Raw genomic sequence first — 17488 nt, 5'->3', positions numbered from 1 at the left:
GAAGATGTGGTGTATGTATACAATGGAATATTACTCAGCCATCAAAAAGAATGAAATCTTGCCATTTGCAACAACATGGATGGAACTAGGGGGTATTATGCTAAGTGAAATAAGTCAGTCAAAGAAAGACAAATACAATATGATTTCACTCTTATGTGGAATTTAAGAAACAAAATAGAGACACATAGGGGAAGGAAAGGAAAAATAAAATAAGATGAAAACAGAGAGGGAAGCAAACCATAAGAGACTCTTAACTCTAGGAAACAAACTAAGGGTTGCTGGAGGGGAGATGAGTGAAGGGATGGGGTAACTGGATGACAGGCATTAAGGAGGGCACTTGATGTAATGAGCACTGAGTGTTATATGCAACTGATGAATCACTAAATTCTACCCCTGAAACTAATAATATACTATATGTTAACTAAATTGAATTTAAATTTAAAAAATTTTTTTTCTAAAAATATAATCAGACCTTTATTAAGTACATTACAATCACCTTTTATGGAGATTTTTCAAAAATTCTCCAGATTAGGTAATGGGTACCCAGACCCACTACTTTAAAGATCAGAAGTAGTAGGGACACCTGGGTGGCTTAGTTGGTTAAGCGTCTGCCTTCAGCTCAGATCATGATCCCAGAGTTCTGGGATGGAGCCTTACATCGGGGGGGAGCCTGCTTTCTCCCTCTGCCTGCCATTCCTCCTACTTGTACTCTCTCTCTTTCTGACAAACAAATAAATAAAATCTTTTAAAAAATCAGGATCAGTAGTAGTGCAATGTCTCTAAATCTCCGAGGTCACTACCATTTATCAAATGTCACTATCACTTCCACTGACAGACAAGATCACCCAGCTTGGGAGGGGCAGACCTATGATCTGAAATGAGATTCATCTGTCTTCCAAACCCAAAATTTAAACACTATAACATAGCATGAGAGGACAACTGGCTAGTGGGCCTTAGTCTCCACATTTTTCTTTTTTCAGAATAACAGACTATTTTTTTGTCTACCTATGTACTTGGTACTACTCTCACTTATGATGACCTATCAATTGTGGTATAACTGATCTCTTGATCAGAACCAGCTCACTGCTTAGTGCTCTTTAGAGACTGAAAGAGATAAACTAAAAGGCAAAATCCTCTAAGTTAAAATGATGATGCTGTTTTATTATGAGTTTCCCCTAGTACAGGGGCTCTTTTCCAATATACAATATGGTGCTTGGTATGAAAAGACGCTCAACGAATATTTGTTATATACCGTATACATTGATCTATGAAGACCAACTGTTAATAGGCAGTCCTAATAACAATAGGGTGGGATTTTTTTTTTTCTAATCACATGCCCTGGTACCATTACCTGTGTTTGTCATTAGAATTTCCCTCCAAATTCCTAGCAACTGACTAGGTCAAGTGGCAGGGAATCTCAAGAACAGAGCCAGATGTCACTAAAATATAAATCTACATTTAGACCAAGATCAGCTTCTAGTCTAGCAGAATCAATCAAATAATGGCTGAGAAGAGGGTTGGGATCCCTGGAGCACAAAAGAGAAGCTTAGTGAAGCCTCTAGCAACTCAAAAAGTTAAGCTGAAGGGAGATTTGTTGAGAAGTCCAAGGATGGCTCTACCTTCAAGCCTGGCTAGTTCTACAAAGCAACATCAGTTCATTTCAAGTCATCAGCTCATTTGCCCTTTCTCTCTCACTCCAGGACTTGCCTCTGTTCACTTCTACTTCTTCTGGAGCGGTTGCCTGACTTTTTCCTACAGATAAGCTTCCTGCACGAAACAGGAAAGCTAGCCACCAAGAGTCCCAAGCCAACCTCCTTATAGCAGATGATCTAAAGGCAAGAAACCTGCTTTCTTCTGGGGTCTGTATAGCAAATCACAGGGAAGGACTGATGACTATACAGTGTGGAATTGGGGTCACTGCCCAGACCTGGGTGGTGTGCCATCCCTGTGGCTTGGAGGCCCTGAGATTGATAGTTCCACCTGAATGACACGAGGAGGGACAATTCCCAGAGGAAAGGGGGTGCAGGGCAGACAAAAACAACAGGTGTCCGTGACAATAGCACTTGTTCTCAGGTTGCATAGAGACATGACTTATCCACCAAAACAATTAGAGAAGGATAAAAACAGTAGTGCATTCACATGCCGCAGTGTTGAGTCAAAGCCTTTCAGGAAAAGGAAGTGATCTGATGGCATAAAGGAGATTCTTTGGAACAGAAGGAGAAAGACGCAAACATTTTGGTCAGCCTCCCTCCTCACAGTTGAGAATTATCATCATAATCACCCTACCTCCAAATTAAGTTCAGAAACTGTGATCTGATAACTTTGCAGGCAATTAGCCAGAATGTCTGAAATCGGGACACTGGGAAAATCTGGAAGATCTGGTCAACATAATCATATTCCTGGTTGAGAGAATGGGCCTGACGGAAGAATTTATTTTTCTTACAAATAACTTTTTTCTGATTATAAATGGGATGTGTTTATTGTTGAAATTTTGGGAAATACAGAACACAAATGAACATAAATATCACTCTTGTATTTGGTAGGACTGGGTGTGACTGCAGATGATGGAAACCTCAAGGTAACAGTGGCTCAAATAAGACTGGTTTATTTTGCTTGCAGCTAAATGAAGTTGAAAAGTCCAGGCTGATATGATAGTTTTGCTCCACAGAGGCCATAGGGTGCCCAGGGTCCTTCTAGCTCACTACTCTGCCATCCCTGCAGTGTGGCCTGAATTTTCATCATCCAGGCTGGCAGAGCAGAAAGGCAGCCAGAAAGAGAAAGGGATAAAGAAGCCAGAGGACACACGCCAGTTATCTTCCAGGGAAGTTTCTCAGAAGCGGCAACACAACACTTCCACACTATCCCAATAGTAAGAACATAGTCATGGGGCCACACCTACCTGCTGGGGAGACTAAGAAATGTAGTCTTTATTTTGGATGCCTATTAGCCAAGCCAAAACTCTATTACTATAGAAGAATGGCTTATGAGGCAATTAGGGGTCTCTGATAAACCTGTAATCATACTATCCAGAGAGAGCCACTGTTAACATCTTGGTATGTCATTTACATACACAGGTATCCACACACACCCATATATATATATATATATATACATACACACATATATGATGTGTATATGTGTGTATATACATACACACACACACACACACACATATATATATATAGGTGTGGGTGTGTATATGTGTAAATATATATTTATATATAATATATATGAATAATGTATAATTATTTTTAAGTGAAATTGAGATCGTACCAAATACACTATTTTTGCATCTTGCTTTCTTGGAAAATTGCACTTTAAACAGTCTCTCTCTCTTTTTTTTAAAGATTTTATTTATTTGACAAAGAGAGACAAAGCAAGAGAGGGAACATAAGCAGAGAGAGAGGGAGAAGCAGGCTTCCCGCTGAGCAGGGAGCCTGACGCAGGACTCGATCCCAAGACCCTGGGATCATGACCTGAGCTGAAGGCAGACGTTTAATGACTGAGCCACCCAGGTGCCCCTAAACAGTCTCTTTTGTTATCTATTTTAGCACTAAGACATTTAACAATTAGAGTAATGTAATGTAATCCATTATCATTTTCTTTTAAAGATTTTATTTTTAAGCAATCTCTACACCCAACATAGGGCTCAAACTCAAAACCCCGAGATGATGAGTCGCACGCTCCACCAACCGAGCCAGCCAGGCGTCCCTATAATTTTCTTTTAAATAGATGCTTTTATTTTATAAATCCTGGTTTATGAAGTTTTTGTTTAACTATTTATTTCAAAATAATTATAGATTCACGGGAGGTTGAAAGGAATGTACACCAAAGTCCCGTGCGCCCTTTCCCCACCTCCTCTAATAGTAACAACTTATACAACTGTGGTACTATGTCAAAACCAAAATATTGACATCAATATAATTCATAGTTTTAGATTTCACCAGTTACACATGCACTCGTGTGTGTAGCTCTATGACATTTTATTATGTGTAGCCTTGCATACCCACCCCCACAACATCCAGAGACTCAACTGCACTATCCTTTGTGTCACTCCTTCGTAGCTACACCCGTCTCATGCTCCCCACCCATCCCTAACCCCTGGCAATTACTAATTCATTCTTTATCTCTCTCTATATGTTACTCCATGAATGATACATACATGGCATTATGTGAAAATACATGTTGGAGATCGGCTTGTCTCATTCAGCGTAAGTTCCTTGAGGTTCATTTAAGTTGTTGTAGATATCAACAGTTTGTTCCTTTTTATTGCTGAGCCATATCCCATGCTATGGATGTGCCACAGTTTGTTAAACATCTACCAACTGAAGGATATTTGGAAAGTTTCCAGTTTCTGGCTATTATGAATAAAGCCGCTATGTACATTCATGCTGTTTGGACACAAGCGCTCATTTCTCTGGGATGAATGACCAGGAGTGCAACTGCTGGATTGTATTATAAATCCATTTTCAGTTTTGAAAGGATTGCCAAACTATTTTCCAGAGTGACTGCAAGCAACCTACTTTTTAAACTTAACAATATGTTGTCAACAATTTTTATCATTATTTCCTATGTCATTAAATATTCTTCTAAAACGTGGATGGTGGTACACAATTTCCAAACCAATTTCCTAATTTTGAATACACAGGAATACTTCTGATTTTTATGTTATAAATAATAAAGTGAAAAATGTGATTATGGATAAATCTTTGTACCTATTTCTGATTATTTCCTTAGGATAAATTTCTAGACTTAGACAAACTGGTTTAAAGAGTATGAATGAACATTTTAAAGTCTTTCGCTGCATTTTTTTTAAACTGTCCTACTGAAAGGTGTTTCAATTTAAAATCCCACAGCTATATATGAGAATTGGGCAAAGTTTCTAAAACTACTAATATCGCAACACAAATTGCAAATGATTGTATCTTTAATATATAAATAGACCTTACAGATCAACCAGAAGAAGATGAAATACCCAATATCAAGATGCTTTGGGCTGCAAGTGACAGAAAACTCAAAATTCAAAATTTTATCAATAGAGAAATCTATCACTTTATATATTAAGAAGTCTAAGTAGGGCAACTTCTGCATTTATTGATTTCACACAATTTTTATAAAAGGCACCACAGTACACAGACTAACAGAGCAGGCACTGAAGCTACACTGCAAGATTAACATCTCAACTCTTCCACTTACTGGGTGTGTATCATTAAGCAAATTACTTATCCTATTTATGCCTCAGGTTCCTATTTTGAAAACGGTTATATTAGTAGTATCTATTTCATAGGACTGCTGTAAGAATGAAAAGAGTTTATATAAGTAAAATACCCATTAAGTGTTGATATCATCAAGAGTCTAGATTCTATTTTTCTGTTCTGCCATCCTTGGCATGTTAACTTTATCCTCAATCTTGAGACCTCATGGTCACAAGATAGCTGCAGTAATTCTAGGCATCATGTCTCAGACAATCAGAGATAGAAGAGACAAAGTAGTATTCTCTGTTACTTAAGAACAAAGAAACTTTTCCAAACAGATCTCCCTCACATCCTGCTGGCTAGAAAATAGGTTACCCAACACCAACCTGTTAAAAAAATTTTTTTAAGGAGAAAGGAATTGCCATGATTGGCTTAGACCCATCAGGATTTACCCATAAGCTAAAACCACTTTCCCTGTGGGTAGAAACCAAACAAAATCAGTTCTTTTAGCAGGCAAGAAGAAAGCAATGGATATCGGGTAGGCAACCAGAATGTCTGTCATGTATCATATTAGAAAAAATGGGCAAACCATGTGAACCAGCAATTCATAAGAGAAGAAATGCAAAGGCAAATAAACATGAAAAAAATGTTCGCCTTGATTAATAAGCAAAGAAATGCAAACTAAAAGGAATTTTTGTATTTTCCCTATCAATTTGGCAATGATGAAAAAGAATGATAATCATTTACAACAGCAATAAATATACAGGGTGCCTAGGAATAAATCTTACACAAGACATGCAAGACCTATATGGAGAAAATTATAAAATTTTACCAAACAACCTTAAAGAAGACCTAAATAAGTGGAGAGATATATACCATGTCCATGGATAGGAAGACTCAGTATCCTAAAGATGTCAATTCTCCTTAAATTAATTTAGAGATTTAAAGTAATTCTAAAGTAATTCCAAGCAAAATCTTTAGGGTTTTTTTTTTTTTGAGGAAAAGACAAATTATTTCTAAAATATATATGAAAGAGCAAAGGCCCAAAACTAGTTAAGACCCTCTTTAAGAAAAAAATATGGCAAGGAAGTTTTTACCAGATAGCAAGACTTTTTATAAAATAAGACAACAGTAAAACAGATAATGTGATACTGGGTAAGGGATAGGCAAATTTAACAATGGAACAAAATAGTCCCCAAACAGACTCACACATTATAGACACTTGACATATTACAGTGGTAGCATTAAAAATCAATGGAGGGTACCTGGGTGGCTCAGTCAGTTAAATGCCTGCTTCAGCTCAGGTCATGATCCCAGGGTCCTGGGATCAAATCCCATATCAGGCTCCCTGCTCAGCAGGGAGTCTGCTCCTTCCTCTCCCTCTACCCCTCCCCCAGCTCTCTCGTTCACTCTCTCTCTCAAATAAATAAAATCTTAAAAAAAAAGAAAAAAGAAAATCAATGGAAAAAGAACGGAAAAAGAAAAGAAAATCGGATTCCCACCTTTCACCCTACACAGAAAGTAACTCAAAATTACTTGTAAATTTAAGTTTTTTAATTATTTAGAAGAAAAAGATAAGAGATTATCTTTAAGCCTTTATATCAGAGAAGGATCTTTTAAACAAAACATGAAAAGCATTAATTATACAAGACAAGGTTGAGATGTCAAAGATGTCAAAGACATCTCAAAGTGAGTAAAACAACAAGCCTCAAACTGAGAGAAGATATTTATAGAACAAATAACTGAAATAGATTAGTGTTCAGAATATATAAGGAATTCCTACACGTCTATTTTAAAAAGGATTTTTAAGAAAGTAGGCAAGACACAACACAGGTATTTCACAAACGAGGAAAAAAAAACACATGGCCAATAAACATACAAAAAAATTAACAGCCTCATTAGTAATCAGGAAAACAAATTAAGATCATAATGATACATCCTTTTATATCTATCTGATTTCCCCCAAATAAAATAACTGATAATACCAAGTGTTGGTAATGAGGTACATCAGTTGGAACTCTATGTCCTACTGGAGTGAGCATTAATTAATTTAACCACTTTGGAAGACAAGCACTATTTGTAACGCTGAATATTCGTATAGACTATGCCCTAGTTATTCTACTTAGGTATGCCAAAATATACATAAGAATATTTATAGTTTAGGGGCGCCTGGGTGGCAGAGCGGTTAAGCGTCTGCCTTCGGCTCAGGGCGTGATCCTGGTGTTATGGGATCGAGCCCCACATCAGGCTCCTCCGCTATGAGCCTGCTTCTTCCTCTCCCACTCCCCCTGCTTGTGTTCCCTCTCTCGTTGGCTGTCTCTATCTCTGTGGAATAAAAAAATATATATATATTAAAAAAAAAAGAATGTTTATAGTTTATATTCTCCCACCCCCCAGAAAGAATGGAAACAACCCAAATATCTGTTGAAGGAAAATGAATACATAAACTGTGGTAGGGTCACATGATGGAATATTATGCAGCAGTGCTAATGAGAGAACCACAGATACATGTAACAACATGGATGAATTTTATGAATGTCATATCAAGTGAAAAAAGCAAGTTGTAGAAAATTACATTATAATGCCATTTGTAAAAAAAACCCCTCAAAACCAGTTTGAACTAAACAATATGTTGTTTAGGGATTATAAATATATAATACTTTTTTTTAATAAAACAAAGCAAAATCAATCAAAATTCAGTGGTTATCCTTGGGTATTCGAGAAGAAAAGGAAATGGGGTAGACAAACACACACGTCAATGAGATGGTTTTGGAAGTATTTCAGGGTTGTGTTTTTTTTTTTTTTTATAGCACATATTTTTAAAAATTGTGGTAAAATACACAAAACATAAAATTTACCATTTTAACCCTTGTGTGCAGTTCAGTGGCATTAATGTACGTCTACCACCCACCATCCATCTCTAGAACTCTTTTTATTTTGTGAAACCAAAATTCTGTACCCATTAAATAACTTATGCCTCCCTCCAGTCCCTGAAAACCACCATTCTACTTTCTATGTCTATGTATTTAAGAATCTTGGTTTTTAAGTTGAGAGATGGGTTCATGTATGTTCATTTTGTTGTCATGTTTCATAACTTGCACATAAATACTATATAAACACATAACATGTATTCTTTTGTATGCATAAAACAGTACATACCTTATTTTGTAATGGCTTGATGCCTGGAAAAATAAAGAACAATATCCAAAATTGGCCAGAACATGGTAAGTGTTAGCAGGCATGTAAATTGGTACAATTTTTAGGACAACGTAAACTTAACACAAATAAAATTGACAAATATATCATAGCTTTTGGGAGGTATGGTGTTTTCAATTTTGGTTTCCAATTATTCATTACTAGTATATAGAAATATGATTGATTTGTGTATGTTGACCTTGTATCCTTGTTATGTTCACTTATTAGTTCTAGGAGGCTTTTCCTCATTTTTGTCAATTCTTCAGATTTTCTGTATGGACAATGTCTTCTGTGAATAGGGAGTTTTCTCTCTTCCTAGTCTGTATGTTTTTAAAGTTTCCTTTTCTTATCTTACTGCATTGGCTAGGACTTTGAGTATAATGTTAAATAGGACTGGTGAGAGTGGACATCCTTGTCTTGTTCCTGATCTTAGAAAGAAGGCAGTCTTTCACCATAAAGTATTATGTAACTACATGCTCTTGTAGATGCTCTTTAAGTTAAAAAAGCTCCCTTCTATTCCTAGTTCTCTGAGAGGTTTTTTTTTTTTTTTTAATTCAATGGCTGTTGAATTTTGTCAAATGCTTCTTGCATCAATTGATATGATCATGTGGTTTCACTTTTTATATTGTTAATATGGCTTGTTAAATTGATTAATTTTCTAATATTAAAAGAGCTTTGCATTCTGGGTTTGAATTCTATTTGGTAATGGTGTCTTAATCTTTTTTATATATTGCTGGATTTGATTTGCTAATTTGTTAGATTTTGCATCTGTGTTTGTGAGGGATACTGATCTGCAGTTTTTTCTTGTACTAGCTTTGTCTGATTTTGGTATTGATGTATCTTTTTGGAGGGCAATTTGTCAATTGTAACAAATGGCTTAAAAATGTGTGTGTCCAAAGATATTAAGAACTTAAAGAAATGGGATTCTCGTTAGAAACAGACTTTGGATTCAGACAGACGGAGATTTAAATACGCATGCATCCCCTTACCAACTGCTTAAATTTTGTGGCTGTTTTCTAACCTGTAAAATGAGGGTAAGAGGACGTACCTCACAAATTGCAATAGGTGAAATAATTCACACACAGTGCTCAACACCTAGTGAACTTTAAGTAAATAGTAGCTCTTGGTATCATGTTATGCTTCCCAGCCTCTGTAGTCTGTCCAAATGGAAGGACATATCTTTGCTTCCATGTAAACTCTCCCTTTGAATCACCTTACTGGGGAGTATTCGGTCTCCTCATCCCTGATTCCTGTCTTAGGTGTGAGAGGCGTTAGGAATGCAAAGGCAAAAATGGTACGGTCCTCGCCCTCAGGGACCTGAATCTATTAGAAACACACAGGTGCAAACGAACCAGTTCCACGCAGTGTAAGAGCATTATAATGGCGCGTCTGCACAAGGTGCAGGGGGTCCTGGACCCGCACTCTGAGCGTCTCTGCCAGGAGAGCGGGTGTTCACTCGGGGACCAAGACCAGGGAGGCAATTTGCGCAGCGCAGCCTCGGGTCTTGGGGGGGTAGGTGGGCGCTGAGACTGGCTGTTTCCATAGCAACGAGACTAGCCACCCTTACTGGGCCTCACAGCTCACCTCTGTTCAGCGTCTGAAGAGCCACGAAAGCCCACTTCCGGTCCTCCCGCCTCCGAGACTCGCGGTCGCTGTGGGGTAACTCAGTAACTCGGGCTCCTAGCCTCTGATTGGTTCAGGCAGATGGAGGAGGCGGGATGTAGCACCGAGGGGCGTGGCCTGCGGACCCTCAAACTGGAGTTTTCCTCGCGGAGCGGAAGCCGGCTTCACCCGCCCCGGAAGTGCAAGGACCGAGGTCGTACAGGTGTGGACTCCGCCGGCGAGGCGCCTGTTTTCGAGATGCCGGGAGCCGCGGCTAAGGGTTCGGAGTTGTACGAGAGCATCGAGAGTTTCGTGGAGGCCCTGAAGCGAGACGGCGGGCGGCGCAGCTCTGAGGACATGGCTCGGGAGACCTTGGGGCTGCTGCGCCGGATCATCACGGACCACCACTGGATCAACGCAGGTAAGGCAGGTCTAGTTCTGTCGCGTCCCTCACCGCTATCCGACCCCGGTCCTCAGGTGGAGAGTCGCCCAGGCCTCATCGCGCTCGTGCCCTCTCTCTCTCCCTCGGACTGCAGGGGAGCTGATGAAACTGATCCGCCGAGAGGGCCAGAGGATGACGGCTGCGCAACCCTCAGAGACCACGGTGGGCAACATGGTGCGGAGAGTGCTCAGAATCATCCGGGAGGAGTATGGCAGGTCAGGATGTGAGCCTTTTTGCGCAAGCCCCTCTCCCTGCTTGGAGCCTTTAGAAGAGCCGAGCAGCTCCTGTTACTGAAATGCCTACACCTCCGCCCACCGCCGTTTGGGTCTTGTTGCCTCCCTAGACTCCACGGACGCAGTGATGAGAGCGATCAGCAGGAGTCCTTGCACAAACTCTTGACTTCAGAAGGCCTGAGCGAGGATTTCACCTCCCCTTATGCCCAGCTCCAGTCCAACATCATTGAGGCAATTAATGAGCTGCTTGTGGAACTGGGTAAGAGTCCTGATCCCCGATGGACAGGATAGGTTACAGGCAGATGAGGGAAGAGACGACCCTGGAGGTTGTTCATCAGCAAAGATAGGAGATAATCGGTCTTGTGGTTCTCCGAGCTTTGTCCTCCATCCTGATTGAGAGAAAGGGTTGGAACAGGTGGCAGGACTAAGCGAGCCCTCTCTACCTTTCCTTACAGACCAGCCCTTTATAGATTGCAGGTCCATTGCTGCAGAGACTGTTAGGATAGAGCTTTATTTTCATTTTAAAGATGAACTCCCTAAAACCATGGATGATCAACTCTTCTTCCCTAAATTTCCTCTTGAATTTTTATACACACAGATGTAACACCTCCATTCCCCTTGTCTTTGTGACCCAGGAGACCTGCATGTATGCATTACAATCAGAGTTCCCCAAGGGAGGAAGAAGCTGGGTCTGTGTGTTTGGAGCTGCTGCTTCCAAATTCCTCCCCTGTTTTTCTTCTGTGGCCTCCTTTTCAGGTGGGGGTGTTGCGGCCACCTTTTAGAGGAGTTCTTTTAGGGGGAAACTCTACCCCACTCTCAGCACTTTACAGTTTCTCAGATTGGACCATTTTTTGCCTGAATTCATTGTCTTCAAAATGAATTATAAGGAGCTAGTGTCATGGGGGCAGGGTTGGGGGGTAAGTGGATGAGTAGGGGTTCTGCTAGGAAAGAAGGTAGGCTGAGAACTTGGGAACTAGAAGATCCAGAGGAGCAGGGCTTTTAAGAAAAGGTGAACTTCACATTAAGTCCCTTCACCCTGTGTTACAAGTTCTGCTAGGTGGGCCGTCTGTGTGAAGGGCACCTGTCTCTTTCCACGTTCTATCATGATTGTCTTGTGTTGTGGCATGGCAGTTTCACATTTCCCTTGCCAAACTGACTGTTCTTGCAGAAGGGACTACAGAGAACATTGCGGCCCAGGCTCTGGAGCACATCCACTCCAATGAGGTCATCATGACCATTGGCTTCTCCCGAACGGTAGAGGCCTTCCTCAAAGAGGCTGCCCGAAAGAGGAAATTCCATGTCATTGTGGCAGAGTGTGCTCCTTTCTGTCAGGTAGGGAAACTGCTGGAGCTGCCAAGAAAAATGAAAAATGAGGAGGGAATAAAGAAGTGATAGATGGGCTCCATGCCAACTTTGAATTGATAAGACATTGAGAAGACAAAGTAAAACATGAAGGGAATTTTCAAATTGTTCATCCTGTCAACATTCTTAAACATTGGTTTAGGAAAATTAGGAGAAACGCTGGGTCCAAGAAAAGAAATATATTGGTTCTTTTAGGGATCAAAATAGGGTAAAGTACCTTGGGGATGACTGATTCTTGGTCTGACCTCACTCAGTCCCTACATAAATAATAGGTCTCTAGAAAGGAACTATGTAAGGATGCAGGAGGTCATAAAATAATGAGCCAGGAGCTGTCCTGTCAGTGCTCCCTAATTACACAAGCAGGCAGTATTTCCAGTTTTGTGGCTGTTCTAGTGCTCCTATGGAAAATTCAATATTTATTGGCTTCTCCTGGGCTTCTCTGAAGCATACCAGAGAATACCCACCATGAGTAGAAAAAGGAATTACCTGTTGGCAGTTGCGTGTTTGCTGTGCCCAGTATCACAGAATTCTCCAGATCCAGTTCCATTGGAGATTCTTTCCACTCTCTCCCACCATCTCTCCTGACGTCAGGCCTTTCTCTCCTATTGCAGGGTCATGAAATGGCAGTCAATTTGGCCAAAGCAGGTATTGAGACAACTGTCATGACTGATGCTGCCATTTTTGCTGTTATGTCAAGAGTCAATAAGGTGGGTGTATTTGGAGTTATATTGAATTCATGAAGATTATACTTCTAAAATACTGATTTTTTTTTTTCTCTCTCCTATAATATCCATGAGAAGAGAAGAAAGCTTCTAGCGCTTTTGAAAGTACATACTTGGGCGTTTTTAATATATTAACTGAATTTCTTTTCCCTTTATCTGTATCATTGTTCCTCCCTTAGTGTAGCTTCTTTTTTTGTTTTTGTTTTAAAGATTTCTTTTTTAATTTTTTTTTAAAGATTTATTTATTTATTTATTTATTTATTTATTTATTTATTTGACAGAGATAGAGACAGCCAGCGAGAGAGGGAACACAAGCACGGGGAGTGGGAGAGGAAGAAGCAGGCTCATAGCAGAGGAGCCTGATGTGGGGCTCGATCCCATAACGCCGGGTTCATGCCCTGAGCCGAAGGCAGATGCTTAAACTCTGTGCCACCCAGGCGCCCCTAAAGATTTTATTTTTTTAAGCAATCTCTACACCCAGCATGGGTCTCGGACTCACAACCCTGAGATCAAGAGTTGCATGCTTCTGACTGAGCCGCCAAGTGCCCCTGAGTAGCTTCTTTTTGGTGAAAGCATTGACGAGAATGAAATAGGGCTAAGCTAAGTGCGGCAGCTACTAGGGATTGGGTAGAGGGTCCTTGCCTTCTGCTCAGAGAGCCTGACAGCGGTGGATGGCGAATTGAAAGGCTCTTAGCTTCCCAGGAGGTGTGACATATAGATTCCAGAAAAGACAGGGCTAAGAGCAGGAGATAGTGCAGCTTTCTGTCACGTACAATATTCATTCTCTCTTTGGGAAGCCACTCTTGACCTAGAACTCGTGGTCCTTACTGTAGAAACCCTTTTCCTTTACTAGGAAAGGACCCTCACGATGTCGAAACTGAGGCCTGAGCATTTAGCGTGTTGTGCCCAATGGCCCATTTAAGCCTCTATCCCTAGGATGACTCACATTTTGCTTCCTGTTCCGAAGGTGATCATTGGCACAAAGACTATCCTGGCCAATGGTGCCCTGAGAGCTGTGACAGGAACGCACACTCTAGCACTGGCAGCAAAACACCATTCCACCCCGCTCATCGTTTGTGCTCCCATGTTCAAGCTTTCCCCACAGGTATGTCTGTCTGTCTGTGGCCAGACAGAGAGAAGGAAGCCAAAGTGTAGGCTTGGACTCTGGGCCTTCAACCTACTCACTCTGGGGCTTCTCTTTATGTGTGTTTGCTAAATGAATTAGACTCTATAGAGGCTGGAAAAAGCCACAGAAGTCTTGAACCAGGAAAAAAAAAATTGATAGTTATAACTTGTCAGCTTTGCGAAATGGAAATTGTAAGGTCAGGATAGTACATAGTTGGGGAAGGCCCTTTGTTGACCATTCATGGCCCATCACACTGATCATTTCTGAAAATGCCAAACAAGTTGAAACTTGGAACACGAATTGGTTTTACTTGTCATCGTTGGAGGGACTGTCTTCTGTAGCCTGAATACAAGCAGTATTACAAAGTGAAGAGCCATTTCATTAGCGAGAGAGGCTGTTTGCTTTGAAATACCAACCTATTTGCAGGTCTTTTTAAAATTGAGGTGAAATTCACATAACATAGAATTAACCATTTTTAAATGTACAGTTCGGGGGCATTCACTACATTCACAGCATTGTGCAACTACCACTCTCCCCAGAAAAACACCCTGTACCCATTACGTAATCACTCCCTATTGCCCCCTCCGCCCACCTCCCAGCAGTCACTAATCTTCTGTCTCTGTGGCTTTGCCTGTTTGGGGTATTTCATATAAAAGAAATCATACGATACGTGCCTTTTGTTTCAGCTTCTTTAACTTAACATGATGGTTTCAAGGTTTCTCGCTGTAGCACAGCACTTGGTTTCTGTGGCTGAATAATACTCTGTTGCAGGGACCTTACACAATCTATCCATTCACCTGTTGGTGGGCAGTTGGGCTGTTCAGCCTTTGGGCTTTTGTGAATATGCTGCTGTAAGCATTGGTGTACAAGTTTCTGTGTGGACATACTTTTTTATTTCCCTGGGTGTATACTTAAAAGTGTAATTTGCTGGGTCTCTGTCGCTCCTTTTTTTTTTTTTCTTGTCTAGTTCCCCAATGAAGAAGATTCATTTCACAAGTTTGTGGCTCCTGAAGAAGTCCTGCCTTTCACAGAAGGTACAGAAGGGTGTATGTGTGCGTGTGCTGCAAGTGCACGTGTATGTGTTTTCGTCTTTTTGCTTTTGTTTTGGTAGTCAGTGGGGATTGAATACTGCCAGGTTGTGCTTTTTATCATAATTCTCATGGAGACTTCTCTTTAGCATCTGAAGAGTGTGTGGGGACCTCATCTAGTCCATGTTCATTTTGTTCTGAGACTAATATATTTGATTGAGTATTGGGGCCGTGCTGGGTTGGATCGTCCAGCGGGGATGGGGTTTGGCTTTGCACATTGCTTGACACATGCGCAGCAACCCACTGGGAAATGTACTCATTCCCCTTTGCTCTAGAGAGTCATTTTGGTGACATGGCTGCCAAAGGAAGCATGCTCTAAAATGTTCCTACTATAAACTTGCCTGTCACCTGGATACCTTCGTGCGTTGGGGTCCTTTTCTCTGACTTCTGAAGGCAGTGAGCCTGCCACCTTGTCAACGTAAGATGGCCTTAAATGCCCTCTGGGAGCAAAGCACCATACTTGGGGTGCTAATTCTTCTTAGAAGTTGAATAACTTCATCCATTTATTCACACATTCATTTTTTTTCAAGGATTATTTGTATCTTTTGAGTACCCACTATGTATCCAGCACTGTCCCAGGTACTAAGGATGTCACAGTGAACAGCACAGATAGGCCCTGCTCCCACAGAGCTTACGTTCTGTTGCAGCAGACAGACAAGAATATGTCAGGTCATGGGATGTCGGGGGAAGAAAACAAATAAGGATGATGTGATGGAAAGTGGGAGACTACATTAGTGGGGGAAGGGTCTAAATGAGAGGACATTTCAGCTGAGTCCAGAATGAATAGAGCCCACCGTGTAAAGATCAAGGAGAATCTCCCAGGTGTCGGTGCAAAAGGCCTGAGTTAGGTCCGTGCTGAGCCAGTTGGAACAAGATGGCCATATGACTGGAGAGTAATGAGCACAAGGGAGAGTGGGATGAATTATAATTAGTGTAGTGCAGTGGGGAGGGGCCGGATCTTGAGGGCTACTGTCCCAAGATGGAGTTTTATTCTGAGGGCCATAGAAAGGCATTGGAGAGTTTGAAGCAGGAGTGTCACAATGGAAGTCTTCTCTTCTGGTTTGTACTTCACTGCAGCTTCCCTTTCTTGGGGTAGCGAGCACGCCTGCACGACTGAGCCTAGAATCTCTGTGCTTGGTTATTAGAGCAGGATTCTCTGTTTTATCTTTAGCTCATGTGATTGCCTTTCAGGGGACGTTCTGGAGAAGGTCAGCGTTCACTGCCCTGTGTTTGACTACGTGCCCCCAGAGCTCATTACACTGTTTATCTCCAACATTGGTGGGAACGCACCTTCCTACATCTACCGCCTGATGAGTGAGCTCTACCATCCTGACGATCATGTCCTATGACCACCACCCGTCCTAAGCAGAAGCTGCTTAGCCAAATACAGAATGGAGAGGGACTTCAGTGTGACTGCTGAAAACATCGTCCTTGTAATGGGGAGTGACCTGGAGTCAATCTGAAAAAACTTAATACTGTTTCCTGCCCTTTTAGTCATCCCATAACAAGGGTGCACATCCAGGACGGTCTCTCGCCTTTCTGATCTTAACAGGAGCAGCGGGGCTTGACCTATAAATTTTGGAGTCTCTTGGGGCGCCTGGCTGGCTCAGTTGGTAGAGCACATGACTCTTGATCTTGGGATCATGAGTTTGAGTCCCACGTTGGGCATAGAGTTTATTTAAAACTTTTTTTTGGCGGGGGAACCTCTTAACCTCTTAGTGACCTGGGGAGTCTGGAACTTAAGTTTCAGAAACTTAAACTTTCTGGTTCAGTGGGGTGTTAAACTTAACACTGAACACCTTGTTGGGATACAGGTTTTAGCTCAGAAATGGCCACCACACCTTTTCCTGGGCTGTGCCAATAAAAGCTTCTTGAAGATTCCTGAGTTGGTTTATTTATTGTTCCGCTCTGATTGCACTGCCTGAAACAGCAGCGGCAGAGCCCATTTTGTGCTTTCGTAGAGGGCTGTAATTAGAGGGAACCGGCTAAAACAGAAATGCAAATGAAAGTATTTACAGTTTCCTTCCTAATTCACTGGCAGTGGTCCCAAACAACTTGTTAGTAATCTAAGACAGTGGTTCCAAAACCTCTCTGATCAGCAGAATCATCTGGGAGCTTAAAAAAATGGACCATCTTGGGTTCTATCCCAGACCTACTTCATCTGAGCTTTAGGATGGCACCTGGGGATCCGCTTAAAGCACGTAAGACGTCCTGTGGAACATTCTGTATACACTGCAGTAGAGGTTTCAAAAGGGTGGCTTAGGTGCAGTGTTTGGATTAAAGACGTTTTGGCTGGTTCGCTCAGTATTTAATTTGAATTAGTTGCCAATATTTAAAAATAAAAGAAAAATGTGGAGATTGCACATTAAACAAATTCAGATTTCTTGCTTCTCTTGAAAACAGAAGCTTTGGCGATTCTGGGCCCAGTTTCCCAAATGGCAGCAGCTGGCTGTAGCTGGGCGGCTTCTAACTCCATTAAATGGAAAAATCTTTTCTGCAGTCCCTCCCATTTAATTCATTAAG

General features: G+C 41.3%; 2 protein-coding genes across 5 annotated transcripts in view; one reads left to right on the top strand and one right to left on the bottom strand.

The window, feature by feature from the left end:
• The window catches only part of PGF (placental growth factor), a 48112-nt gene extending 38040 nt beyond the window's left edge, over window positions 1-10072 (bottom strand). Inside the window, exons 1-2 of one of the 3 annotated variants that reach the window (XM_048220047.2) lie at window positions 9975-10072; window positions 8355-8377 (exon numbers count right to left, since the gene is read on the bottom strand). The gene's annotated coding sequence lies outside the window, so the exon portion shown is untranslated. The remainder of the gene's footprint in view (window positions 1-8354; window positions 8378-9974) is intronic. The other 2 variants (XM_048220045.2, XM_057318637.1) reach the window with 2 other exon arrangements.
• Window positions 10073-10146: 74 nt separating this feature from the next.
• On the top strand, window positions 10147-16843 carry EIF2B2 (eukaryotic translation initiation factor 2B subunit beta). 2 transcript variants are annotated; one of them, XM_026519490.4, is made up of 8 exons: window positions 10147-10413; window positions 10529-10649; window positions 10778-10926; window positions 11836-11999; window positions 12641-12736; window positions 13719-13856; window positions 14845-14911; window positions 16157-16843. In XM_026519490.4, the coding sequence occupies exons 1-8, from the start codon at window positions 10251-10253 to the stop codon at window positions 16312-16314; spliced, it is 1056 nt and encodes a 351-aa protein (XP_026375275.1). In that variant the 5' UTR covers window positions 10147-10250; the 3' UTR covers window positions 16315-16843. The 2 variants fall into 2 exon arrangements, with proteins under 2 accessions (XP_026375275.1, XP_044247277.1); XM_044391342.3 differs by lacking the exon at window positions 13719-13856 and having other exon boundaries at window positions 10161-10413.
• The last annotated feature ends 645 nt before the right edge of the window (window positions 16844-17488 follow it).

This window comes from Ursus arctos, unplaced genomic scaffold (assembly GCF_023065955.2).
Source record: "Ursus arctos isolate Adak ecotype North America unplaced genomic scaffold, UrsArc2.0 scaffold_25, whole genome shotgun sequence".
Lineage (NCBI taxonomy): Eukaryota > Metazoa > Chordata > Mammalia > Carnivora > Ursidae > Ursus > Ursus arctos.
This window is presented reverse-complemented; position numbering and strand designations above follow the sequence as displayed.